The 26,430-nt window shown below is 43.5% G+C and overlaps 1 protein-coding gene across 3 annotated transcripts; it reads right to left on the bottom strand.

Annotated features, from left to right (window-relative positions):
* Positions 1-621: 621 nt before the first annotated feature.
* sipa1l3 (signal-induced proliferation-associated 1 like 3) lies at positions 622-26,199 on the bottom strand. Of its 3 annotated transcripts, none has more exons than XM_058633762.1 (22): positions 25,487-26,199; positions 24,247-25,228; positions 22,537-22,667; positions 19,900-20,088; positions 19,160-19,334; positions 18,522-18,625; positions 16,613-16,770; positions 15,930-16,512; positions 14,728-14,826; positions 14,458-14,633; positions 11,499-11,750; positions 10,739-10,921; positions 10,186-10,310; positions 9,607-9,722; positions 9,075-9,514; positions 7,296-7,520; positions 6,716-6,878; positions 6,453-6,630; positions 6,170-6,349; positions 5,087-5,213; positions 4,747-4,828; positions 622-3,684 (listed from the first exon to the last, which is right to left on the bottom strand). In XM_058633762.1, the coding sequence occupies exons 1-22, from the start codon at positions 25,973-25,975 to the stop codon at positions 3,490-3,492; spliced, it is 5,352 nt and encodes a 1,783-aa protein (XP_058489745.1). In that variant the 5' UTR covers positions 25,976-26,199; the 3' UTR covers positions 622-3,489. The 3 variants fall into 3 exon arrangements, with proteins under 3 accessions (XP_058489745.1, XP_058489744.1, XP_058489746.1); XM_058633761.1 differs by having other exon boundaries at positions 6,170-6,361; XM_058633763.1 differs by having other exon boundaries at positions 623-3,684; positions 6,170-6,319.
* Positions 26,200-26,430: the final 231 nt, after the last annotated feature.

Here is a 26,430-nt window from a genome sequence, read left to right on the forward strand (position 1 = left end):
CCTCGGGATCCCTCAGTCGGAGCTGGTCAATGCAGCTCAGGAAAAGGAAGTTTGGGGTCCCTTGCTGAAACTGCTGCCCCCGCGACCCGGCCCCGGATAAGCGGAGGATGATGATGATGAACAATATAACAAAGGTTCAATAAAAATCACCGTCATCTTCATTGTGCAAACACAGTTTGAGATACAAATGGAGTCAGAAGCAAAACTAAATCTTTATCTATCTCGTATTACAATAATTATCAGACTGATTTGAATCATGACATTTGTGGCCATATCACACAGACTTAGCTCCAAATATCATGTGTTTAAGTCCCAACTAAGGCTGGATAATTGATCTCAAAATCACAATTTGACCAGGTCAAATATTCAAATCTATAGTCTCTGCAGAAACGATAATAAAACATTAAAAAGATATACAGTGGTGCCAAAAGTCACCATCTTGGAGTATTTTGCTCACCAGTGAATGTCAAATCGTGACCTTTTTATCTTTAAAATGAACATAAAGATCAGTCCTAACAGTTGTTAAGCGTTGCAATGGCAATATTTGATTTTCAACTGAAACTATGTTTAAATGTCTCTGAAATTTGAACGAATGAACATCTGCAAATCATCTTTGATATATTTTTTTTTAATAAAATAATGAAAACATAATTTACACTTTTAAATGTACAAGTTATTACAACCCAAAAAACAAACAAAAAGGGTCAACCAAACGTTACTGTCAATGCACAGAGAGTAAAGATGATGTCTGGAAAAAAAAAAAAGAGAATCATACAAATTTACTTTGTACAGAAATCAGAAGTAGAACAACGTCAAAAAACACAAATGAAAACACACACACACACACAGTACCCTCTCGTCTTCACGACTGTCTGCAACAGCGGCCAATGTGTTAAAAAATAAATTATCAAAATATTTAACATCTAAAAACAAACATCGTTATACAATATTACCATTAACCTTAATAATGCATTATTGATTTGCTCAACAGGGTGCTGTTGTGTACGCGATAAATAGCTTAAAAATTATACAGAACATGAACAAAACTTTTATATATATATGTATATGTATAAAAAGAAACCTTGCCTCTTTTACATAAGCAATCTAAAGATTAAGACTTGCAGATACCAACAAAAAAAAAGGTCACAGCTACACCAGCGAAGCTGCGTGAGAGAAAGATTTCCATCGGGAGGAATAACAGGAGTGTGTCACGTGGAGCCTGATTTCACTTTAACATCCAATCCTGAAAACTGGAACAAACATGGAAGCTTTCTGAACCCTGTAAAAGCCTGAATTTATTAACCACAGACTGTATAAGACGTAGAGTATCAATGTGTGTATATGTATATATATATATACATACATATATATATATATATATATAAATAAACATCACTGGTATTAAAGTTACAACAGCCCAAGGAGATGCTGTAAAAACTGGCTGCAGGAGAAAAAGGAGGTGGTGGTTTTTGTATCCGAGTTTCTGTCAGTGAGGGATTCATTTAGGAACAGGAGTTCATAATAAACTTAATTTCATGTTAAACTAAATTCACTGCAAACCGATTTGTCTGCAGTGAACTGAAACAATGGCAGAAACTCAAGGTCAAGGTCCTTGTCCATGGTATAGTGTACGTATATTACTAACAGCATATAGAGAAACCTGAGAGTGAGCGGACAGTTCCAGTTCGGGACGAGGAGGAAGTGAGAAGGAGCTGCTTCAGCGTACGCCGCAGCCGAGCAGGAGACGCAAATTTAGTACAATTTTTATTCCCTGGAACGAAACGTACGACTCGTCCTCTGCAGGGGACGCCAGGTCCATTCAGTACCAGCATCAAAAACACACCGACACACATCTCTGTATGAAAAATAGATATAGTAGACAATATTGTTAAGCGAGCGAGCAGTAGTTTCTGTCATCTTGGGTTCATCACACACACACACACACACACACACAGACACACACACACACAGGTTCTGATATGAGGAAGCTTCAGTGTTGTCTTGCGAGTCTCATGTACAGTAAACGTTTTGTTTTTTTTCTACAAACACATCACAGGTGACACAGCTTCATTTTGACGAGTACACAAAGGAGACGCAGTCACAGGAATAGTTTTGAAAAATGCACTTTGTTTGCTTTTGTTCTGAAATTTTTAAAATCGATTCCACTCATGGTTTGTCCAAAACCATTATTTGGTTTATACTGTAGTTTGGGTTCCTTCGTCAGTATGTTCACACAGAAACAGCACACACATTTTGTTTCGATTCAGTGCAGTTCCAAGTGTACCCAATGTTAAAAAAAAAAGAAGTTCCTTTTAACCACAAAAGTTGCCTGAGAATGGTCACATTTTAAAGTTTTTAATGATAAATGCTAGTACTTATTAATTCGGCATACTTTATTTTTGCCAACATGTCAATGAAACAGGCCAAAACCTTTGGATGAATCCATTTGTCGTTTTTGTAAAAAATCTAAAGATAAGGGAAGACGTTCAGCTTTCATTATACTGATAATTAAGACCATGATATGTCACGTCACGACCAAATCTATGCGTTAGGGAGCGGTTTTCCTGACAAACGGGCTGGTTAAAATCGATGATTTTGAAGAAAAGACGATCCAACAACACTAAACTGTTAAAAAGGTTACAACACAAAGCGAGTACGACGAGAGCGGAGATGATCTGAGACGAATGGAAAAAAAAACGGCGAGAAGTAAATTCAAACACGTGGACAGCTGACGGCTCGTTTCACATCAACGGGGCCGCGGCTCGTCCACGTAAACGAACGGAGAGGAAAGAACTTCGTGGCCCGCGGGGTTACGTTATGACGGCGGACTCATTTGTTCAATAACCGGCCGTCAATCTTTCACACATCGAGTCTGGAGCACAAGCAGCGTTTGTGCAGAAATGCATCAGATTATTCACTGTACCATCAGTCACACACACACACACACACACACCTCTTTATACTGATACATGACAATTGTACCACACAGGCATCTATCTACAGTACCATGTCTGTAGTGCTTCCATTACTCCTAGTGCATTCTGGGAGATGCAGTCTGTCTTTTTTTTTTCATCTTCTCTTTCCTCTTTTTTGGCTGATTTGCTGCAGGAACAGTATTAGGCCTCTCCAGGTGATTTTAGTATTCTCAAAAACAGTCAGGTCCTCTTCTCCTCGTCGCTACTCCAGCATAGTAGCACATACAGCATATTCATACACAAGTACTGTAGATAAGAGTTTTTGTTTTGGAATTATAAAAATAAACAGGCTCAGAGAGAAGACAGTGAAGGGCGTCTGCTTCATGTGTGCACAGGCTCGCTGAGACGTTCTGGGAGTGTTGGATTTAAAAATAGTCTTTTTCTTACTCTCTGGTTTAAGGCAGTCAAGTCCACTGGAGGCTGAGCGAGGGGGGTCATCCCTGTGACCTCCTCTCAGATTATCACTCTCTCTGGCCTGAATCGCACTCTCTTCTCCTTCTCCTACATCTGTGGCTCAATCCCTCTTTCCGTCAGGATCATGAGTTAAGGAGTGAGCTTCGTCGTCACTCTCCGGCTTGCTGAGGGTGTTGAAAAACGTGTTGAACTTGCGCAGCTGCTCACTGGCCGTCAGGCTTTCCTCCTGCAGCCGCTGGTTGTTCTGTCTCAGGTTGGCCATCTCTGCCAGCAGAACCACTTTATCCTTCTTCTCCTGATGGAGGAAAAATGAAAACTGTTCAGTTCATCACTGTCTTTTGTTTGACATTCAGGAAAGTACTCTTCCTCTTTCTTGCCAAGAATTTGAAGTCTTTACACTAAAGCCACAAAACATTTTTATCAATTGTGATGCCGAGGTATTTGTAAGAGGCCACAAGCTCAATAGGTTTATTGCTTCACAGAAAACAACATTAAATTGGTTTTGTCAGCATTCAGCACTGGTCTAAGGTGGAAAAGGTGAGACGCTTTTCCACTACATGGTCCCACCACGCCCCCATCTCGATGGAACCTCGCCTGAGCAGGTACCAAAAAAAGTACCAGACGCCAGGTACTACTACTACTGCTAATGGAAAAAGCCAAATAACGCATTGGGACAATGAAGTGGAAAAGCATCAAACTGTGTCAAATGCTGACTGCAGACACTCAAATACATGGGCAACAGTGTGTGCACAACAATAGACGATAGTATCGTCTGCATAAACGTGTACATTTGTATTTTGAGCCACACTATTGACATAGACGGTGAAAAGAGCAGATCCTAACACTGAACCCTAGTTATGTTGACAGGGCTGAAAGAAAGACCACTGAGCTGCACACACTGACAGGCCTATATGTGACACATGATCAGCAGAGTCCTTTACATTAATATTCCCTGCCATCTGTATGCTAAGATCGCTGTCAATTATACATTTTGTTGATTTTACACACACATTTCAAACACATTCAGCTCCTGCATCTGATGCAACTCTTACACAATGACTATGCAAAAGATTTTTAGAGCCAACCTTTAAAAAAAAAAGAAAAAGGACATGTGAGAAGTGGTTTGATTAAACAGCCCAGATTATTAGATTATAGATTATTTCATTTCACTGTGACATATGACATAACCCTCCCATTTATCCGGAGTACACTATATAAATTTTACTGTGAGATATCTTCTTTTTTAAAGAACTTGCGCGTTGTAGTGTGTGCATCTAACTTTACATATTCTGGGTTCAAATCTGGCCTAAAAAAAAAAATGCATGAATAGATTAAATGAAATAGAAAACATACTCACCCTCTCCAGATCAGTATTCAGCTGTTTTAACATGACTTCCAGGTGGTAGAGCCGACCAGACAAATCATTGGGCACCTCGTCACTGTGAACACACGCAGCACAGATGATAAGTGTTTACTTGTGTGTCTGAAATAACTACAGACAAATGACACAGAAGTAAACGACCGGAGGAATCACTTCAAATTCTGACACCTTAGCGACTCACCACAAGGTGGCAGTAGTGACAAAGCAAACACACATGTGGAGAGGCAACAAATCCATGAGTATTTGAAGCAGCTGAACTTTTTCTGTTGCTGCAATGACAAATCATTTCCCCTGTCTGTCCCTGTGATTGACCTACCAGCTGAAGGTGGGAGTGGTCCGCGGTGCCTGCGGAGTCTGGAACTGAACTGGGCTTACAACTGCTCTCATGTCAGGTCCTCCACCCTGTGGCTCAGTCAGTGAGAACAGGGAAACTGCCCTTTGTGCTGAAACAGAGAGAGAGAGTGAGACACACAATCCCACATTCAAAAAGCTGCATGAATGAGACTTTTCCCTCGTGTCCCTCGAGATGTGACACAGTTACAGCTGAACAGGTGGTAGACCAGGCAGCAGGTAAGGCCATGGATCAAGTGTTCACTGTAGTCGAGCAGAGGACACAGGGGGACAGCGGAGACACAGATTTGGGTACGAGGTGAATACAGAGACGCCTTTCTTTCTTTCCCAGGAGTGTCGAGTGACACTGTGAAACCAGTGAACCCCAAACTGACGATAAGTTCAGAATTAAAACTTCAAATTCTTATCATAACACAGTCGAGTGCAGGTTTGTGTCTAAACTAGTGAACCATCACACATGACTGAATCGAGGGTGGTTATTAGAAGTGGTTTTGCATGTGCAGCTGATGTTAATTAGGCCCCAAAAATGCACCGTCTTAACTGAGTTCAGATCAGGAATCTGTAGTCCAAACTATGAGAGCAAATACACAACGAAAATAACACTGGTGTACGATGCCTGCGTACAACCTAAAAATATCAAAAGAGCAACTTCTTTTTCTCTAATATTTCCTTCTTGGCATTTAGAGGTCTTTTTTTTTTTTACCTAGGAGTCTGCTTTGAGATTTTCGATGACTCATCTTGTACTCAGGAGTAAACTAAGTTGTGCATGAGTCAGTGCTCTGCCCCAACATGAAATACCATTCAGATGCATCGACTCCGTCAGTTCACTCCTCATTCTCTTCCTCAGAAACATCCCTCTCACCTTATCTCCGGCATGTACCGGTGACAGTGTGTTGTAGCCACAGTGGCACTAACGGCTATTTCAAAACCACTCACAGCTTGTTTTAAACAGAAATATGTGAATAAACTGAAGCTACTGGAGCTCAGAGAGCCACGTCATGACAACATTTAACAACAAATGTAAACCCTGAAGTGTCTCTAGCCTCACCTTCATAAGCTTTAGCAGCACTGACCAGGCTGGACCACTCCAGTCCACAGGCAGTGTCAGGAAGAGGCATCAGTCCAGGATCGAGCCTCCTCAGTGGGGGAACTTTGTCCCTGACCTCAGTGAGAGACAGCTCGGACGCAGACAGAGGCGCTGGGGACAGTTGAGGACAAGAGTTGCAGTCTGTGAACAAACCTCATGAAAGAGGGAGAGCTACATGCTTAGAACGTTATGACTGCGACACGTACACTGTGACAATTCAAAATATAGGACCAGTAACACACACCCTTCTTGCTCTGCAAGTGGTTGGACGAGTTGGAGCCGTGTCTGCGCGTGGGCAGAGTGCAGGTGAACAGTACATCAGCCGCGGTCATTTGGTTCTCGGAGTTGGCAAAGCTGGCGTCTCTGCGTCCACTGCATAGCGACTCGTCTGAAAATGTGCGCTGCAAAGCTCGTCTGGGAGACTTCAGGGGGAAACAAGACGAACGAGGTCAGAGCCGTGTGCGCATGTTCGTGACAGCCCAGCTGATCCACAGGTGTCATACTCACTGGATCTCTTTGTGGCATCTCTCCTGGGTTGTCCATGATGATCAGTTTCTTCAGGTCGTCTTCGATGGTGCTCTTATACGTCCGCCGCGGAGAGCGCAGGTCCCTCAGTGAGGCTCGGAGTCGAGGTTGTCCAAACACGTTCTTCGAATTTGTATCCACCTGCCTGGAGACACAAGACAAATACATGAGCATGGAGTACACAAGGGATAATAACAACAACATTCAACAATCTCCAGTCCTTTCAGAGGGCGTACTCATTTAAAACACACTGACCATACTAATTGAAACTGAAATTACTGGAGCATCATATTATCATCAGTGAAGCCAAACTGTAGTTCATGGCTGCAACAAACAGTTCACATCTGTGCTGCACACTCATCGTTTTCATAATGTGCTTAAAGGAATTTTATTGATCCGTTTATATATTGTTTCTCCCGCTAAAGATGTAACGTTGTCACGTTTTAGCGGCACTAAAGTGAGACAGTTGTGTGCTTGGTTAACCCATTTCATAACCTGGAAACCAACAATTAAGGTAAGGTTTTTTTGTGATAAGTGTTTTCAGCTCTTTGTTTCCACCTACTTCTTGCTGTTGCTGCTGTCAGAGGCAGATGCTGTGGTTGTGTTCGACGGGCTGCCGTCTTCAGTCTGCCAGGCGGTTTGTCTGCCCTTCCCGTATAAGGCCTTGGGGGCGGAGCTTGACAGAGGAATGGCGTTTAACTGAGCCGAAGTGGGTGTCGCTGTCGCAGCTCGGACATGTCTCGCTTTCTCCGCCGTTGGAGTTTTGTAACCCTGCGGCGTGTAGGCCCTGAACATGACACACAGATATATATATATAAATATATACATACATGTAAATAACGCATCAACATCATCAACGGTAAACTCCCTCTTCTTCAGCCTGGTAACTTCTGCCAAAGTTTCCCTCATTCATTTGAACAGTGCCACCAAGAGGAAAAAATGAAGTAGCATCCCTGCCAGTTTAGAGCACTGGAATTAGCTCATATCATTTATCGCATTGGAAGGACGATGATATATCACCAAATCTATATTTTGACATATCTGTGTCGTATCAGTACTTCCTATTTCACTTAACTCTTATTTTTGATCGATGAAGCTACAAGTGAGCCTCTTGAAATCGGAGTTACGACCTTTTGCAACGCCAAGACAAAAATTCTGTGAAGGCAATGAGTCACAGTTGTGAAAGAACCTCTGCCAAATACGACTTTGTGCAGCAGGTTTATTTATTTATTCTTGCAGAACCTTTACTCCCTTTCATCGATAAAGTGAAGGAATGGGCAATTAAAGTCCAGGAAGAGGTGTCCATTCAGTAGCACTATATACACAACACATACTGTGTTACTGCCGACATTTCCATCTGTGTGGACTACTAAGACAAACGGCACAAGAGTTATGAACTACTGCTAATACGAGCTACTATTTCAGCTACCATTCAGCAAAAATGACTTTGACTAACTGGACCTAACCTTCACCGCTGCAAAGCTAATTAACAACAGTGAGTGCGACAACCATTTTTTCATTTTCATTGTGATTACTAGACATGACACATGTGCCACTGTCCATCATAACGGCTTGTTGATGAAGCTGAAGGAAGAGGCTAAAGTACAGCTGTATTTGCTTACACTCGTCAGTTGGTGCGAGCTCATCACCACAGAAGTCGGTTGGGAAAAAAAATAATATAACTGACACCTGAGCAGACAGACACCCAACATGATGAAATCTAAAAAAAAGCAACTCGGCACAGAAACACATAATTACATCATGTCCTCAAATATAACTAGTGATGAATCATCGCTGTCTTGTCTCATGTCCATCACATCCCAGACACAGACTGCAGCAGCATCACAGTCATACCAGCCACCCTGGGTTTTAACAAAGAGTATTTAAGACCTAGTGTATAAAAATTATGTCAATTAGGCAGAAATTTCAGTTAACTGTAATTCAGCTAAAAGAAAAGGCAGGTGTGTGTGTGTGTGTGCGTGGGATTAATGACTTCCTATTTATGATGTGGGTTGGCAGCATCGGGTCGGTGAGACCTCGTGATGACCTGTATTTTTCATTCGCATTAGGCTTCTCTAATCCTCCATGTTCATGGATTTCCATCTATCATCTTCTTATCGTAGTCGTCTATGATCTGATGCTGATACATAGCAGCCACTTGGTGGATCAGTCACTAAAGACGGGCCTGGGAAACGCACTAAACTGGAAAATGTACGCTCTACATACAATAAAAGCTGGCACACATCTGGGATAGATCTGCCCTTTCCTTTACTGACGTGAATTTCGAGCTCATGTGAGCTTCATAAAAAGTGCTGTAAAAGATAGTGAGGTGGTCTCTTACCTGGGTTTGAAAGCATCCATTTTTTCAGCACTGGACCCAGGAGGTGGGAATGTCCTTGTCCGGTACCCTTTGTTCTGATTTGCTTCGGCCGGTATGATGGGTGAAGACTCTCGTCTCCTTGCTTCTCCCCCGCCGCTGCTCCGTCCCACAGACAACTCCTGCACGCCACTGTAGGTCGCAGAGCAGTGTAAGGGCTTGAGAGCCTGGTTGTTGGACATGTTTGCATGGCGGGAGTTGGTGTAGTGGGTCGAGGCGTCAATGCCGCTGTCGTTGGACCCTCCCTTGTTGAGAAGGTCGGGGTCAGCGTCAGATGGGTCACCCCCGCCTCCTCCTCGCTCTCCTCCAGCTCCTCCATCAAACCATCGCTCATCGCTGTGGCTGCTGGAGGCGTTACTGGACAGAGTGTTACTGCTAGAGTGACTAGAGTACTGAGTCTCACCCTGCAGAGGACACAAGGACGACCGTCAGACCAGAGAATAATGAGGCAGAGAAGAGGACACATGAACAACATGAGACAGGTTGAAAGTCAGACCTTTGAGTGTCTGTTTGGAGAGTCTTTCCCTGGGACATCTTGTCTGGGTATTCTCCTCTGTCCCACTCCAACACCTGGTCCCCGTGACGACGATGCTGGGACATGCCAGAGGGGTTCTGGACAGGAAACACACACAGACAGTCACGGGATGAAATCATATTACACTGAACCACCTAGTTGTGAAGGAAGATTAAAAACTTATGTCACATTTGAATGTATAGTTAGACAGATTATCCTGATTAAAGGAGAACCAAATAACAGCAACAGCTTGGCTACATGTCATCTCATTTATGGTAGCAACTCATTGTTACACTAAATTATTAGCCAAATAATGGGTCCACTTAGCTTTAAAGAGTAATTAAAGTAAGTCTAGACTGTGTTTCCATCAAGTGTTGGTGACCAAAAATAGAGGTAAAATGTACTGTTGCTTTAACAGAAGTGAGAGTGAATTTAAAACAGGCATGAGCTGTGAAACATAAACCAGGACCTGGGAGCTGTTAAAACACTGAAATGCTGAGAGAAACAAATTAAATATGTAATGTTCATATTAAAAACTTGCGATTGCTGAAGGGAATGAACCTGTTTTGCAGCGCTCCATGGTGCTCTCTTGGCTGGTGAAGCCTGAAGAAGACTCCCCACTGGAGTTGATGTCCACGCTGAGGTGGGGCTCATAAGGCAGCAGGGGGCGCTGCCCTGTTCCAAATCTACAGTGACAGATCACAGCCGGTTAAAGTGATTGATGGTTACTTTCACACATTCATGCCCATGTCTGTAGGCAATGACTTATTCACAGCATAGGATATCCCACAATGACAGTTTTTAATAAACACACAAATATTTGGATTTTTCAGTTTCTGTTTTGTATCCTGATGGCAGTTGAATAAAACTGGTTCCTCTGGTCGGGCGAGATCTTATCAGCCTCCACACTGTGAGGAAGAGCCACCCACACAACAGATCCTTCCTCTAGGAGACAGTGTGTTCTTACACATCTAACTGCAAACCTGAACACACAACATTATTCATCCTTCCCTCTTCTGAACCTGTGTATACCACCTTGGGCACGCAGAAAAACAGTCAAAGGACCGATGGAGGAGAGTTCAGAGATCAATGAAACACACACACATGTACACACCTGTCGGGGGAGTGTTTGTAGCGTACGAAAGGTCCTGGTGTGATTCCAGGCATGCCCATCGCGGAAAGGCCGACAAGGCCAGAGGAGGGCGAGGAGAAGCTGGCTGAGGGGTTTCTGTAGGGCAGCCCTCTATCGCCCCCTGCAGGAGACAGAGTGTAATGGTTCTCTGGGTAGCTCACTGGCCTGGAGGACACATGGAGAGAGAGTGGTGGTTAACCAAGGATTACAGAATAAAAACAAACACCAGAGAAGGGTGTGGGGTATGAGTAACTGCAACTGAAACAACAGAAGCAAATCTTCATTTACTGAAAAACAAAAAACGATCCAGTTAAAACATGTCGGGATCCGAGTCTGGATAGTATGTTACTTTGGGTTGTGTGTGGTGAACAATTGAGAAAACAAAAGTAAAACACACATGAGGTGATTCTTAACCATGAAGCTATTTCAATATTTCATTTAGACGGACACCAGATTTAACACCATCGTAAGATTAAAAACTCTAGTACAAAACTTTTACATATGTTGTAAAAAAACAGCTCGCCAGACAAAGGCAACAGCAACATTGTGCTTGCTAAAGCATGACGGCTGGTTACAGTGTGCCTGAAAACACAAAGAAGTGCCCATGCAATGCACTGCTGAATAAACCTGGAAGTTTAGTAGTTTATATCACAATAAGTGGAGGAGAAAAAAAGGACATTTGGAATAAAAGAAATTACAGTTTGCAGAGAATAAATACAACTTTGAAGCATCCGAGTCTCACCTCTTAGAGTTGAGGTGCTGTGGCTCTCTGTACGGAACTGGCATTAAGGTTTTGTGTGAGCGGGGCAGTGGAGGTGGAGGGGGTCCCATGGGGGCCCAACGCTGAGAGTTCGGTGCACTTTGGAGCCCTGAAGGAATAGGTGGGCTGTCCCATCTCCACTGTGGGCGAGGGGAGGGTCGGTAGCCCGCTGCCAGAGGCTCTGGCTCTGGCTTCTGCTCGATGGTCTTCATCTCATACTCCTCTGTGCAGCCCCTGGGGAGACAGCAACCAATGCAACAAGTGAACAGAAAGCTCGACTCTTAAATATCATCAGTCCCCTCCAAAATACCCTCTTTTTTAAATCCATGTTAAGGTTTTTCTTCTCAGCTCTGAGTCAGTAAGATGCAGTGATGGGGAAAAAGCAGCTTCGCCTCTGATTCTGAACTGCTAAACTGCAGCTGACCCAGAACTGCTTCTGGACAGAGCAAGTAAATACAACTCAATGAAGAGTCATAAAGACTCCATGTGTTCTAATAGCACACTAAGTGGATGCTCAAACACACAGCAGATAGGTAACTAATGAGCTCCCCTGACACGGAGGGAGAGAGGGAAAAAGAATCTAATTATTGGCACGTCAGGGCTCCATCTTGCCTACTGTGAGACTGAGGTCAAGTGTGTGTGTGTGTGTGTGTGTGTGTGTGTGTGTGACAAAGAGCACGTAAAGTGAAAACACTCATCTCATCAAAGCGATTCTCTCTCAAGGTCTTAGTATAAGCAGAGGATGTGTATATGCCTGCACAAGGTCAAATAAGGCATTGCAATAAATATATATAAAAAAAAATCTAAAGAAACAAATAATATTTTTTAATTTAAAAACAAATCAGACATAAATCTTTTTAGCTACCTGGAAAGATCAACGAAAAAAAATTAAACCATGAGTAGAAAACAGCCCTCAAATGAAGAAAAGCTGCCATTTACTCTCATTAATAATGAAAACACTGAGAAAGCTTGCAGCTGGAGGGCTGCTCATCCTTTTTAATCAGCTCAGGAAACAAATGCAACACTCAACTAAAAATGCTCTTGTTCTGATAGTAGCCACATGCGCCGTATCTGCTCCAGATCATCATTATTTCATTCACAAAGCCAATGTCAGGAGAGCAGGAAGCATCAAATATGCAGAGACGGTGGATGAGAGAGATTAGGCCAAGGCGACAGTGATATCAAAGTGAAAGGAGTTTGGACAAAACCAAACATATAATCCAATCAAGTCTTTTGTGACTAAGAAATAGCCATTGTTTCTAAGAAATCTTCATGACGACTAATTCATTTCATTCCACGATTCCAGCACTCGTTAGAGCATTTTGTGAGGAATAAGCAAACCAAACACACACACACACACACACACACATTGTTTTTTGAAAATACTATGAAACCCAGAAGGTGTCACAAACAGCAGCTCATTGAACAGAATGCTAAATTCACACTCAAATGAATGAACATGAATACATGCTGATTTTTTATAATCAATTCAGGGAATACTAAATAATGAACCACTGTCCTTACAGTTACATGATAGTAGTACATGCTGACTGCACACACACACACACACACACACACAGAGAAAACCAACCTTAGAATGAGCAGAGCCTACATCTGTTGACATCCAGTGTTCCTTCCATCACACTGGATCAGGTGAAACAGCTGGAGCTCCCCACACACACTTACACTACACACATTCACATGGTCAAACGTGCCACTCGCATCAATCACACCTCTTCTCTGCTGTATCCATCCATCTTACATCTGCACAGCCGAGTGGGAAAGACAAAGAAGAATGCTTACAACTCCCATCGCTCGCTCGCTCTCTCTCTCTCTCTCTCTCTCTCACTCTCTCTCTCTCCCACCCACCCACTTCTCTAACTCTCGCCAGTGCTGAGACACGTCGTGTTCACAGAGCGCTCAAGTCAATACTCTCAACCCTGCTGTTTGCTCTCTCTCTCTCTTACTGTAGCACGCTTTATCTCTCCCACTTTTCCACCCTTTTGTACAGGGGATGCATTTTTAATTAATCACTTCCACTCATTTATTTATTCATGGCCTCCTTTTTTCTTCTTCTGCAGATTCCCGGCCTTAATCTCATGCAATCTGCTCGCCTGGCACACAATGGCAAGCGAGTCAGACACAAGGAAAGGAGGCGGAGAGAGAGGGAGAGGGCGAGAGAGAAAAGAGGGGGAGAGTGAAATCCAAGACTCTAATTATCAGCTGCTCCAATGCCATTGCAGTGTGTGTGTGTGTGTGTGTGTGTCAGTGGGATTTAACTTGGTGTAATTAAGCTGCCTCCTTCATCCTATGAAATCTAACCACTATGCGATTGCACAGCTAGCCACAATTACTGTATTTAGGAGCCTGGTTCCCTGTCAGTAAAACACACACACAAAGCGGGTATTTCTTCACCTCTGTCACTGCTATGTCACACCACATCAGAGACTCCGAAGGCCTTGTTATTCTGTCTGAGTCAAGGCCTTAAGTGTAGATGAAAGGTTGGGGAAAAAAGGGGGTGACAGCAGGGGAAAGAAATAGACTGTGGGGGGAGAGGAAACAAAAAGACTGGAGATAGAAAGACACAAAGGAGGGCAGATTCCATTAATTCATGTTTAACAAATGCTGCTCTCTGCCTTTTTTGTCTCTGTGCCTCATTTTGCAGATTTCCTCTTAAGCCACACTCCATTCTTTCTCTCCATTTGCTCACTTCCTCTTTTCACACACTCCCACACAAAATCCTATCAGAACATTGGAGTCTGGCCACGATCTCACCCATACATTTGTGCGTTTGAGAGAAGAGCATCCTGTGCTCGCTCTTGTCTTTTCACCTGCTGCTGCTGCTGCTGCTGCTGCTGTGAGCCAATGCCTCAACATCTGCATCTGACTCACTGTCATGATTCAAGCTTTGAAGAAATGTAACGATGAGACTTTAGCGCACCTGCGAGGCCCACCCTCTTCGTACGGAGGGATGATGACCACTTTGACTGTGACTGAAGTCCTCAGCAGGTCGATCATCTGCTCGTGAGTCAACGTCACCGCGGCCACCTTGCAGATCTCCACCAAACGGCTGCCTTGCCTCAGTCCTGCCTGCCAGGCAAAGCCATACTCCTCCACCTGTAAGAAAAAAAGCACGAAGACAGTGTTCAAACAAACCATTTATGTGCAGCCAAGATTCTCAGTGATGTGGCAGATGGCCGTCTGACCGTACCTCAGCCACGGTGCCATCCAGGCGAACATGGAAGCCCAGTTGTCCCAGTCCATTTCTTCTCAGAGTCATATCCACCGTCTCACATCCAACCGTCAACGACTGGTCAGGAAAAGGAAAAATAAATAAATAGAGTTACACGATCAGTCTATTGTGCCTACTGTTAACACCCTGTGTGTGCAATAAACATCAAATAAAACATCATAAAAACAGTCTGAAAGCAGAAACTCACAATCGGTATCATCAAACAGCATTCTGTAAAACTTTAATCTTCAGTCTATGCATTTGCTATGTTCAGAGAGATTAATTACATCAATAATATTTTGTTTTCTGGATTAACTCAAAGCCCACTACAGACGAGGAAATGTCCTTTTCCCAGTATTTAGTCAGGGATTATCACAATGAAATGCTGTTCATCGGCCAAGTGCACGCAGTTTCACTGCTTCGATGTATGATCATGTACGTGTTTAATACTGTCTTTAAAACGTTGAAGCATTAAAGACATAAAAATCATACGACTTATGAAGATTAATAGCGCTGACAATTGACGTGAATTAGATTTTTCAATATTTTCAAACAGCACTTTTTAAGAAGCAAACAACACTTTATGAATTGAACAAAAATGAACCACAAAATCAAAATACACAAAACTAAAATAAAATATCGATTTAATCGTTCAAAAATATTGCATTTTATCTGTTTGAAAATACAATTTTTGTATGCAAAGATCAGCTTTTGTTTGCGCCGACTCTTTTGCGTTTGTGCTTCCGTGGTTTTTTGTTTGCAATTCTGACCATGGGCGGGCGGGCCATTGGAAGCTGCCTGCTGAATGGCTACTGAGTTTTGGAGTGACAGCTCAATGGACCGGAAGTAGTTTAGTGCAAATTCAGTAATAACATGTAATGTTTATCAAACGTTAGATACTTAGAATAATTTTGTCGGATATTGGCGGGGAAAAATTGGGAATTGAGCTGTCACTCCACAACTTAAAGCCCGCCCATGGTCAGAATCGCAGCAAACAAAAAGTGTATTTTCAAACAAATAAAATACTATATTTTTGAATGATTAAATTGTTATTTTATCTGCAATTTGTGTATTTTGATTTTGTGGTTCATTTTTGTTTGCTAAGTGTTAGAATACTGGTCAAAATCACAGCATTGGATATCACTCAAAGAGTAAAGAGTGCAAAATCTACTCACACTCACCTTCAACCTCTGAACCATTTCCCTGATGTCCTGCGCACAGCCCTCCGGCACCCGCACAGCGATGTGGTCTCCTCTACCGTAAAAGATTTTTAGTGCGAGACGCTCCGGTGTCCAGCCGATCACGTCCGCACAGAAACAGTTAAACACCACCTCTTTGGTGGAACAGTCAGTGAGGAGGACGTATTCAGCTGACAAGCCTAAGGCACATGGGAGCTCCGTCCCACCTCCACTAAAGTCCTGAGCCTGCACCCTCCAGGCGACGGCACCTGCAGCTCCCAGCTCTGCCCCCTCTCTTGCTTTGGAACGCTCACGCTTTTTGGATGCGAGTGAGATGAGGTTGTTAAGCTTCCCGGATGAGTCGAGCGGTGTGCTGCTGACGTAGTTCTCGGCCAAGTCACGCAGGTACTCCTGCCGCGTTCGTGTCGCCATGGTGTGAAACTTCTCCGACTTGTGCGCTGCGCTTTCTGCATTGATAACTTTGGCAAGGAGGAAATTCCGAAAGGTTTCTGGGTCACGGAAGGTTACGCCAATGGGGATGGATGGGCCAAACGGGGGCACATCCTTCATCCTCGTCACAGCAACACTGAAAGGCAAGAGAACACAGGGAGGATTTACAGTGTGAGAAACTGAGTTTTGTTTCGTTTAGGTAGGACCATGTGTTTTGTTCTGTGCTAATCATTTACCTGTAACAGGTGTGGTCAGAGCAGGGGCTGTGCACACGCACAATAACAAAGACATGCTGGAAGTGTGAACGGATATTCTGAGGGGTGAAAGGCAACGCTCCGGGCTCCTGGAAGATTATGGTGACAATGTCGTTCCCTATGTGCCTCTTCCTCAAGAGCTGTAGAGAAGTAGAGACAAATAAATTAAATCAGCTTACATAATTGGCACATACTCTTTTTTTTACTAACAATAGAACAGGCTGACAAGCAAAATAAGCGATTGAGACGTTCATTACAAGACGTTGAACAACAGATCTTTATGTAATTTGTTTTTTGGACTGTTTGGGACGCTATTTGTGTCTGTGTGTGACGGTTTGTCTGTCTCTCTCGTTTCATGTAGGAAATGTGGCGCACAGTTCAGGCTCTGTCTGTGGAGCAGTGCTCGCCAATCATCACTTCATCTGCAGAGGGAAGTGTGAAAGCACCAGTTATGTAATCCAGCCCACAGTTACACAGATTCTCCACCATAGTATGACAGGAGCATCCTTCACTGAAGCTGAACTTTGAGGTTACAGGTTTTTTACACAGAAAGGTGTTTCCTCAACACCATCTTATTGTCTACACCCATGAGCTTTTGCATTGAAAGCATTATCTATTTTATGGTTGTGGTTTATGTATGTGTTTATCTTCCTAACAAACATTTAAATAAATACATACATACATACATACATATATACATATATATATATATATATATATATATATATATATATATATATATACACACACATATATGTATATATACACATATATTGTGTGTGTATATATATATATATATATATATATATATATATATACACATACACACACATATATATTTTTTTTTACATCCAGATACAAAAACAAACCAAGAAAATGAACTTTCTCCTGTAAATAAATCACACGTGTATCATTGTATCTGAAGCCCATTCCAAAAATGTTTTTAATATTACGGCTGATGCATTTCTGTTTCACTCCTAACAACACAAAGTATGATGCCGCCACCTAGTGGTCCATAAGATAATGTGACAGCCGTTGCTGTTGCAGTCTCTAAACCTCTGGATGGAGTTATTGTACAAGTTTTAAAATGACATGTTTAGATGTAAAAGGTGACACAGTTATGTGCAAAACCAACTTTAAATCCCATCATGTTTACTTACTTGTTTTAGATGTTTTAAGAAGATTATGTTTCGATCAAAAAAGCTTGTTTTCACTAAAAGGTAATGTGGAAATAGAACTATTGTTTTCATGTTCACAAGATGAATTAATGATTTGAATGTTTGAGGAAAATAAAGGACTTCTCCAGGGCCTGCTCTCTCCTACAGCGATGAGCAGACACCCACAGGACCTGTGTTGGCCCATGTGTTCATGTATCACACTCATGCAACCTACACGCAAAATGTTGTCTAACACACAGGTCAATCACATATGACCCATGCGGCAAACACACAGAACCCAGGGGAATGTGTAGGAAGTAAAAAAAAAAAAAAAAAAAAAAAGGGAGAAAATAAAGACACTACTCACTACTGAACCCCACCCCACTCAGCTACAGCTAAAGAATGAGAGGCAGAGGGCTGAGAGGGTTAGAGAAAACATGTCACTGAGTAGAAGAGAAGAGAAGAAACCACAAAACAAAGACTACAAAAGAGGAAAAGACTAAATGAAGAAGGCAACTCCAGTCAGTTCCAATTCAGGAATTCTTGCGGTGGTTTATGACCCAGAGCAAACGGCAGAGCCTTCAACTAACAACCACACAGAGACTTTGAAAGACCTGGGTGACAAAGGACAGTCCTGGATGCAGCTGCACACACCCGTCTTTGACCTGGAACACAGCATTCAGCCCCAGGTGGTGCTGCTGTATTTAAGAGAGCGGTGGCTCATGAGCGCTTACCTGCTGTGGGTTGCTGGGCATGTACGGGAGCATGGTGGACACGTGGAACATGACCTCATAGCCCTGGTAGGTTGTGTAAAGGGAGTGGGTGCCTGTTGAGTCCGCTGGGGGAAAGAAAAGGAGGAGGAGGAGGAGAAAGATATTTCAAATTCATGCTCGAGGACAGGAACTCCTTGTACATTCTGATGTGTGAATTCACATTCAGAGGAATCATGAGGGCTCACAGACTCGTTGCTTGGAGTTTCTCCTCGGGTTATGACACTTGGCGTTCTTGTCTTGTATGACAGCATCATTACATAAGGAGCTGAAAAGGTCTCACTGTGTCTCGCAGGCCGCTTATAAAAATGTGATTTAATGTAGAGCACTTGGATTACTACTGTTTCCCCGAGTGAAATGTATTAGTAGACTTGTCATAATAACTTTTCTAATTTTGTCACAGTAGAAACTGCTTGGTTTGCTTTCTTCCCCTTTGCACTGTGACAAAATAAATAAAGGTGATCGTGATTAATGATGGCTCATTAATAGCAGTTTATAGTTTCCAGGAGATCATTTAAATATGTATTTTTTTTATTGTTGTGGGTAAATGTGAGCTTGTATTTCAAAGTGGAGTTTAAATTTGGGGAAAAAGAGCGTCTTACTCTTTGTGTCGAGCTGTGCAGCGTATTTGTTGAATCCTTTGAGAACCACCTGCTCCCCCAACAGCTCGAGGAAGGCAGAGAAGGCTGGCGACGCCTCCTCGTTGTTGTACATCTCTTCCTCTGTGCTCTGGCCTGCACGGCACAGCAGAACACCCACCTTGTGCTTCTGACTTAACTACAAGGCAGAGGAGAGAAAACACATAAACTGAAATACTACATTGAAACAAATTTTTCAGCCTCTATTTATTAATATTGATGCTACAGAAACCTAAACATGCTCTCATGCGTGCACACACGTGCACACACACACACACACACACACACACACACACACACACACACACACAGAGGACAGTTTCATTGCGGTATAAACCACCTGCACGTACAACAAAAAAGCCTGCTGCTGACAAAACAACTGTGCCTTGCAAAAAAAATAAAAGGTGAGATAATGTGGTTAAACATTAAAGGTTTTATGGCTATACACGTGCTCAAACACTCCACACCCTGCTTAGAACACTCTCAGCTGAGTTTTGTATTTCACTCTCACAGTTCAACAGTTACACAGGTTTCAGACTCTTTTCTTTGCAGTTGCCTTCACGACTGCTCGTGACCAAGCATTTTGCCTGCAAGGACAATTTGCAGGCAGGTATCATCGCTGCTGGGATCGACCTTTCCACGTCTTGTTTTAACACACAAGCTCAAAAATAAAAAGGCACACACACACACAGACATTAACTCACCCCCTGTTCATCCAGTTTCAGGAGCTGCTCTGTGACTTTGGGAGTGCTGACTGCCAGTCTCAGACAGGACACATTGAGCTCGGGGACTACCTGGTCCAGGACTTCTTTGAGTGGCAGACCCCGCACTGTTCCGTGTCTACCCGTAGTAGCCACCGTGTCCTCTAAGATGGAGCCTCGTAGCGTAATCAACTGTATTTGAGGAAAGAACAAAAGATGTAAAACTTGAAGGCATATTAAAACTAATGTTAGCAGATTAATATATGTTCTGTTGATTTAAATCCCATAACATTATCCTAACAGAAAGGTGTTTCTACCCGAGTTTGGATATTTCACCCACTCCAAGTTCTGAGCTTATTGGAATAATCACCGCAACTTAATATCTACACATACTGTACGTAATGACATTACAGGTAGTTGTATTGATCCTGGTCTTCCTTCATAGAATAGTCAAGGGTTTGGCTCAGCTACAGGCCAATACATCTGGAAATATGAGGGTGAATGATTAGATTAGTCTCACTAACAGTGACCTGTTGCCCTGAAGCTTAACTTTTCATCCATGTCACACGCACACACACACACAGACACACAGTGAAGGTGCTCTTTGTGGTTTTCAGCCCACTAGTATTAATATTCTGCTCAGCATTGTGCTGCCACAATGTGCCGCTCCCTGGTGAGGGGAAATTGACCTGCTTCAAAACAGTGCGACGATAATAACCCCAGATACAGTTGGGATTGGGGGGGGGGGAGAGAATGGTACCGCTCACACATGCACACACATACGGGTTCATTAAAAATGGATGGCAGACTCTGGAGCTGGCAGGGGCCGAGAGAGACGGTCGAACTTAGGAGCCCTGGGTCTGCCGCAGAGAAATAAAACCTGACTGACACACAGCGGAAGTTACAGTGCTGTCGTTTCAACTCGTCAGCTTCTGTGCGACGCGCTAGTGTGAGTGAATGAATGTGTGATGGTGAACGAGAGGAAGCCGCTCCACCTCGCTGTATCAGCACTACCCAACAGAATGAAATGACTGACTCAAGGGGGTGGACATTTGAGAGAGGCTGAGGCTCGAGTGAGGGATGAATAGACTGCAATCAATCTCTTTTTTTGTGTGTGGGAACAGTAGGCCTGGGTGAAGTGGTGTCTGTTAACTCAGCTCTGTATACTTAGATGGCGGAGGGGCTCCTTTATTGTAGCAGAGCTAAGGTGATGAGGTCAGGCAGCCATGTAATCCAGTTTAAAACAACACCTCAACAGAGACAAAGAGGCGTACACTCAAACAAAGACTATGTGAGCACAATGAACACAGGCAAACTATTCTGTTTGTTGGAGTGACCTTGATAATGCCAGGCAGGTGTTTATATATTTAATACTGAGTAGATTAAACTCAAGAGAGAAACAAGACCCTCTGTGACCCAGCGTATGAGGACGATTCTTCACTTGTCCAACAAAAGAAGTGCTGAGACAATCAGTTGAGTGACAGGAAGTTCACCTATTCGCCTGTTTTTGAAAACACCTACGCTTTACTTTTAATTTTCCATAATGAACAAAACTTGAAAACGGCATGTAGAATGATCACAAAAAAAGTATTGTAGATGAGTTATCTACTTTGCCAGTAAGGTACAAATAACCTTAAATTGAGTGACCTTTTCTTTGTTTCCTGGCACTTTTACAGTTCATATTTAACATAAATAAGAATATTGAGACTGTGATCAATGATGAGCTGACAAAAATTATACCTTGCCCATAAGCAAAAAAGCTTATAGCTAACTTTTGCTGTGTTTCCACCATGGTACGGCTCGGGTTGGTACACTATGGTGGTTTGGAATGGTAAAACCCTGGGTCAGGTTTGCATTTTGACTAAGAACAGTACCTGTACTTGGTAGCCAGACACAAGAGACAACAGTGGAGGACATCCAGCTGTTGTATGAGAATATACTGCGGGTTTTTGCCTCAACTTCCCTGGGATATTTACACTGATTGCAAGGGAGCAATGTTTATCCATGACCATAGCGTACCATTTGACACTGGTACCCCAAGGGAAGAGTACCAGAGAATAGAATGGTTGGAGCCGGTTATTTTGGCACTACTCCTGACACTACCAAACCAAACTGTTCCACTCAGTGGAAACGCAGCTTTTTGGTGCAGCCACAAAGCTGCAAACTGTCCATGTCAACTAAACTACTAAGTAAATAAAATTAATAAATGTGGAGTTCTGGAAGCGGAAATCCCCTTGTGAGGGAGATTCAGGTGAAGAAACTTAATGAATCATTCATAATTAGTTTTTGATCCCTCAAAGCAGGAACATGACTGGGCGCTCTCCCACTACTTTGGGCAGAGAGCAGTATTTGGTTTTGGCTTTAACGTACTAGGTTTGAACAGATGGAATTTTCCACTGGGAGGCAAAGAGAGAGAGAGAGAGAGAGAGAGAGAGAGAGAGAGAGAGAGAGAGAGAGAGAGGGAGAGGGGTGAGGTTATAATCAGAGCAGAGAGGGTGAGTCGCAGGTGGGGAGGCTGGGCAAGATGAAAGTAGGTAAGGTATTAAGTTGAGTGCTCACACTCGTGACTCATCACTCTGTCATCGCACTGAAATCTCTCTTTGTCGAGGGACAAACATACAAATGGCTGATTGTGTGTACCTCGCTGGTTCTGACCACAAGGCGGTACTGGTACTGGTCTTTCAGGTCTTTGGTGTCTTCCAGTTTCTCCCTGCGGATGCTCACCGCCACAGGACCCAGTTTATCATCTGTCCCAAAGTAGTTTGAGTGCTCTGGTGAAGGACAAAGACAGGTCAACAACAAGGTTTGAGTCTGTGCTTTGGATATGTTTCATTCATTTGTTAATTTCTGTGTAAATGTGGGCCTGTGATGAATCTATGGCAGGAGACATGATGAGAGAAAAACACTGACAGTGAATGGACATGAAGTCAAGGATAGGAACAAGTTAAGTAGTTATCAATATTCAGGTAAATACAAAATCAGGTAAAAAAACAAAACAAATGTACAACCCAGAGAAAAGCTGAGAATGACACAACAAGAGATGTTGAAAGTCTTTCTCATGTTGTGTCGGAGCATCTTAAAAAGACGGGATTCAAACACTTAAAGACTTTAAATTTGACAATAACTAGGATGAAACTATAGAAGGATTCCCTGACCTTTGCAAATGCAGGTGTTAAACAGTGTAGTAACAGTGTTGACAGCACACAACTTAGTCATCCATTAAGAGGCTGGGACATTATCAACCTACTTCACAAGCATCTTGCATGTCCTCCTTTGAAGTGCTGAAGCTAAGCTGAGCTAATGCCAACCCCAATGGCAGTGAGGAAGCTGATACACAAACTCTCTCCAGACACTTTGAAGAGGAGACTACCTCGATATGTATCCCTTCTCCCTTTATCAACGCTTTGACTGGAGTCAACCAGGAAAAGACCTGTTTCTCCCGTGTGTCACATCCTGTGGTGAAAATGTCACTGATTTGATGAAGCTTTCCTGACATGCACACAGGGCACATGACAACACGCACACAGTATTGTTCAGCTTAAAATCAGCCAGCGGATGTACATATTTTTGGAATGTTAACCTTTTTCTGTTAGGCTGCAGGCATCTCTCCCTCTCTCTTGCTCTCTTTCTCTCTCTCTTTCTCTAACACACACACTCACACACTAGCTTGTGCTCCTAACTTCATCTGTCACTAATCATCCACACATATTGAGGAGGTGATGTTGACAAGCACACATTAAAACATTACTGTGTTTCTTCCACAGTAAGTTCTGACTCTAAAATCCAGATGGAAAACAAAAGCTGCACTGACGGACCATGTTCAGTGGTACTTGTGATCACGTAGAAAGGCAGGTGATATAATCAGCTCAGAGTTTGCCAACAGTTGCAGGTGCATGTGCAATAAAACTTCTGGGAGAGTTGCCAGTTTAGGCCCGGCCTGCTCTGAGGCCAGCACATCTACATATACACTCTCTGATTCACACACAAATAATAATGGTCCAGAATTAGAAGAAACTGGATCAGTATTCTCCGCAAACTGTCAATTGGTATGTCTTAAGGTTAAATTTAAAAATCAATGGCAAAATACCCATATACACTGGTTTTCAATGGAAAACTGCTATAATCTTCAGTAAGAAAATGAATATAATTGATATTTGATTGATTTTGTGTATCTTTTTTATATTGAAGTTTGTCGGACAAAACTAAAAGGGGGATGTAAAGCACATGTTACTTTAGACTAACCAAAACTAACGTGACCTTTACCTGCAAGCAAATATTAACTTAAAAAGCTGTTATCAGTGTTTTTCAGTGTGTGTGTGACGTGTTTTTCAGTGTGTGTGTGACTCTTACCTTTCCCATGGAAGTAGTCTCTGTAGTACCTGGCCCCCATGTCTACATGTTCAATGCTGAACAATTTCAGTCGGTCCAGTCTTGTGACCTGCTGTTCAATGGGCACCTCCACCACTGAGACACTGGCATTACTCTTCCTCAGCCAGCCCCTTCCTCCCTCTCCTCCCCCTTCTCCCCCTCTCTCTGCAGACGAGCTGAGGAAGCTGATGTTGCGCTCCCCGTGGCCCCCTGTCTCATTGAGAAAGTGTGGGCAGCAGAGGAGCAGTGAGCCTGGGCTGTGAGCTCCAGCGGGGCTGTCCAGAGGGTCAAGATTCAGGGAAGGTGTTGTGGAGGCAGGGTCCAGGCTCATGGTTAGGTCTTCGATGCTGGAGTAAACTGGCTCATTCATGAGAAGAGCAGAGGACCTGGAGACGGACAGGGACACTGAAGCGGCCGATGCCCCTGTGGCAGTGTTCCTCCTCTGTGTGGCATAGTCACGCTGAGCCGCTGCCTCATGGAGGTCAAACAAGATACTCTGAGCATCAAAGTGGACAAAGCTCTTGGGGCACACCCATGGTTTGTAGGAGGCATCTGTTGAACCGCGCCCGCCATCGTCATTACTTTCTCCTTTCCCTCCATCCAGCTCCCCTCTGCTGGAGCTCCGAAGTTTCCTGAACAATGAAGAGGTGCCCAGTGATGACTCTGTGCCTCCACTCTTCTTCCGCACTCTCTCAGGTCCGTCCTTCTTCCCTGTCCCTCTGTTGTCTCCACCTGTAGGACCAGGTGAGGGAGCAGCGGGAACAGGTATGCTTGGTGGAGAGTCTGGAGTACGCAGCAGCTCCCTAAGGCGTTCAGGTGCTGAGCTGCGCTGATCAGGCCTCTCGTGATGGAACTGATTGAGCATATCGAAGAAGCTCTGCTCAGGAATTCCCTGGATGTCAATGGAGGAGGTGCTGCCATACTCTCTGAACAGGTTTCCCATCCCACCACCACGAACCTCCACCTGGGAGCAAAAATTGATTTTGGTAAAAGAGAAAACCAATTCAAAGCAAACTCAAGTGTATTTTCCTGTATGGTTTGGCTTGTTGAAATTGATGTCAAGCTGTCAATCAAACTCAAATAAGATTAGAGCAGTTATTATTATTTGGATGGCAGTACAGTAAACTTAACCTTCTGACTGAACCGTCAAACAACTTGCATGAGCAGTGTAAATAATACGTATATGTGGTAACTAGGGATTAAAATGAACTCAGGTGCTCACCTCATTCTCATCCTGTTCACTCAGTGTCACTTCACTGTTGGAGCGCTGTCTTAACGGTGGGAACACTCTTAGGCTCAAAGGTGAACCTCTTTCACCTCCAAATCCTCCCACTCTGAACTCGACCTCCCTCGACCGTCTTCGTGGCAACCTGGCAACTCCTCCCCGCACCAACCCGATGTCAGATGACAAAACTGACGATGAAAGTGAAGTGGAGCAGTCGTCACCATAGTGATTACTGCCTATTTGTCCATTTTCAAGCAGTGACTCTCGGGACCGTGCACGACGGGGAGGCCACTCTGCAATTCGTGCTCGAACGCCCATTTTAGGCACAGACATGCGAGGCTGGATGGCTGAGTCTGTGGGAGCGGGGGCCGGGTGGCCATTAGGGGTGTGACGAAAGGGAGTGTGCTGTGGCAAACCACCTCCTCCTCCTGCATCCAGAAGGTCCGAGGAGGTGCAAGTGACCCCTCTGTCTCTGTAGTTGTTCATGGCTCCCCAGGAGAGCTCAGGGCTGAGGGGCAGAGCATCCCATATCAGGTGGGGTGCTAGGGAAGAGGGAGAGGAGGGGCCCCACACACACTCTGCTGACAGTGCTACGGCCTTCTGACCCCAAAAACATTGCTTTTTCCTGGCAGGACGAGAAAGACTTCACTGGTCCATAATGGACCAGACCGAATCAGGACCAGTTCTCTTCTTCTTATGGGATTATTCTTCAGTCTGAGAAAAGACAAAAACAAGGGAAAAAGTAAATAATCAAATCAAGACAACTGGCACAAAAAATCTAATTAGATTTGAAATACTGGAACACTTTTGAATAACACAGAATGTGAGAACCACACTTTTCTCCACATCACCCAAACAAAAACTGAGCTTTGAATTCAGAAAAGAGCAAGTCACTCCACTTCAAACCAGCGCAACAAAGAAAGCGAGGGGTGATGAGATAA

The sequence above is a fragment of the Solea solea genome, chromosome 7 (assembly GCF_958295425.1).
Source record: "Solea solea chromosome 7, fSolSol10.1, whole genome shotgun sequence".
In the NCBI taxonomy this organism is placed as follows: Eukaryota; Metazoa; Chordata; class Actinopteri; order Pleuronectiformes; family Soleidae; genus Solea; species Solea solea.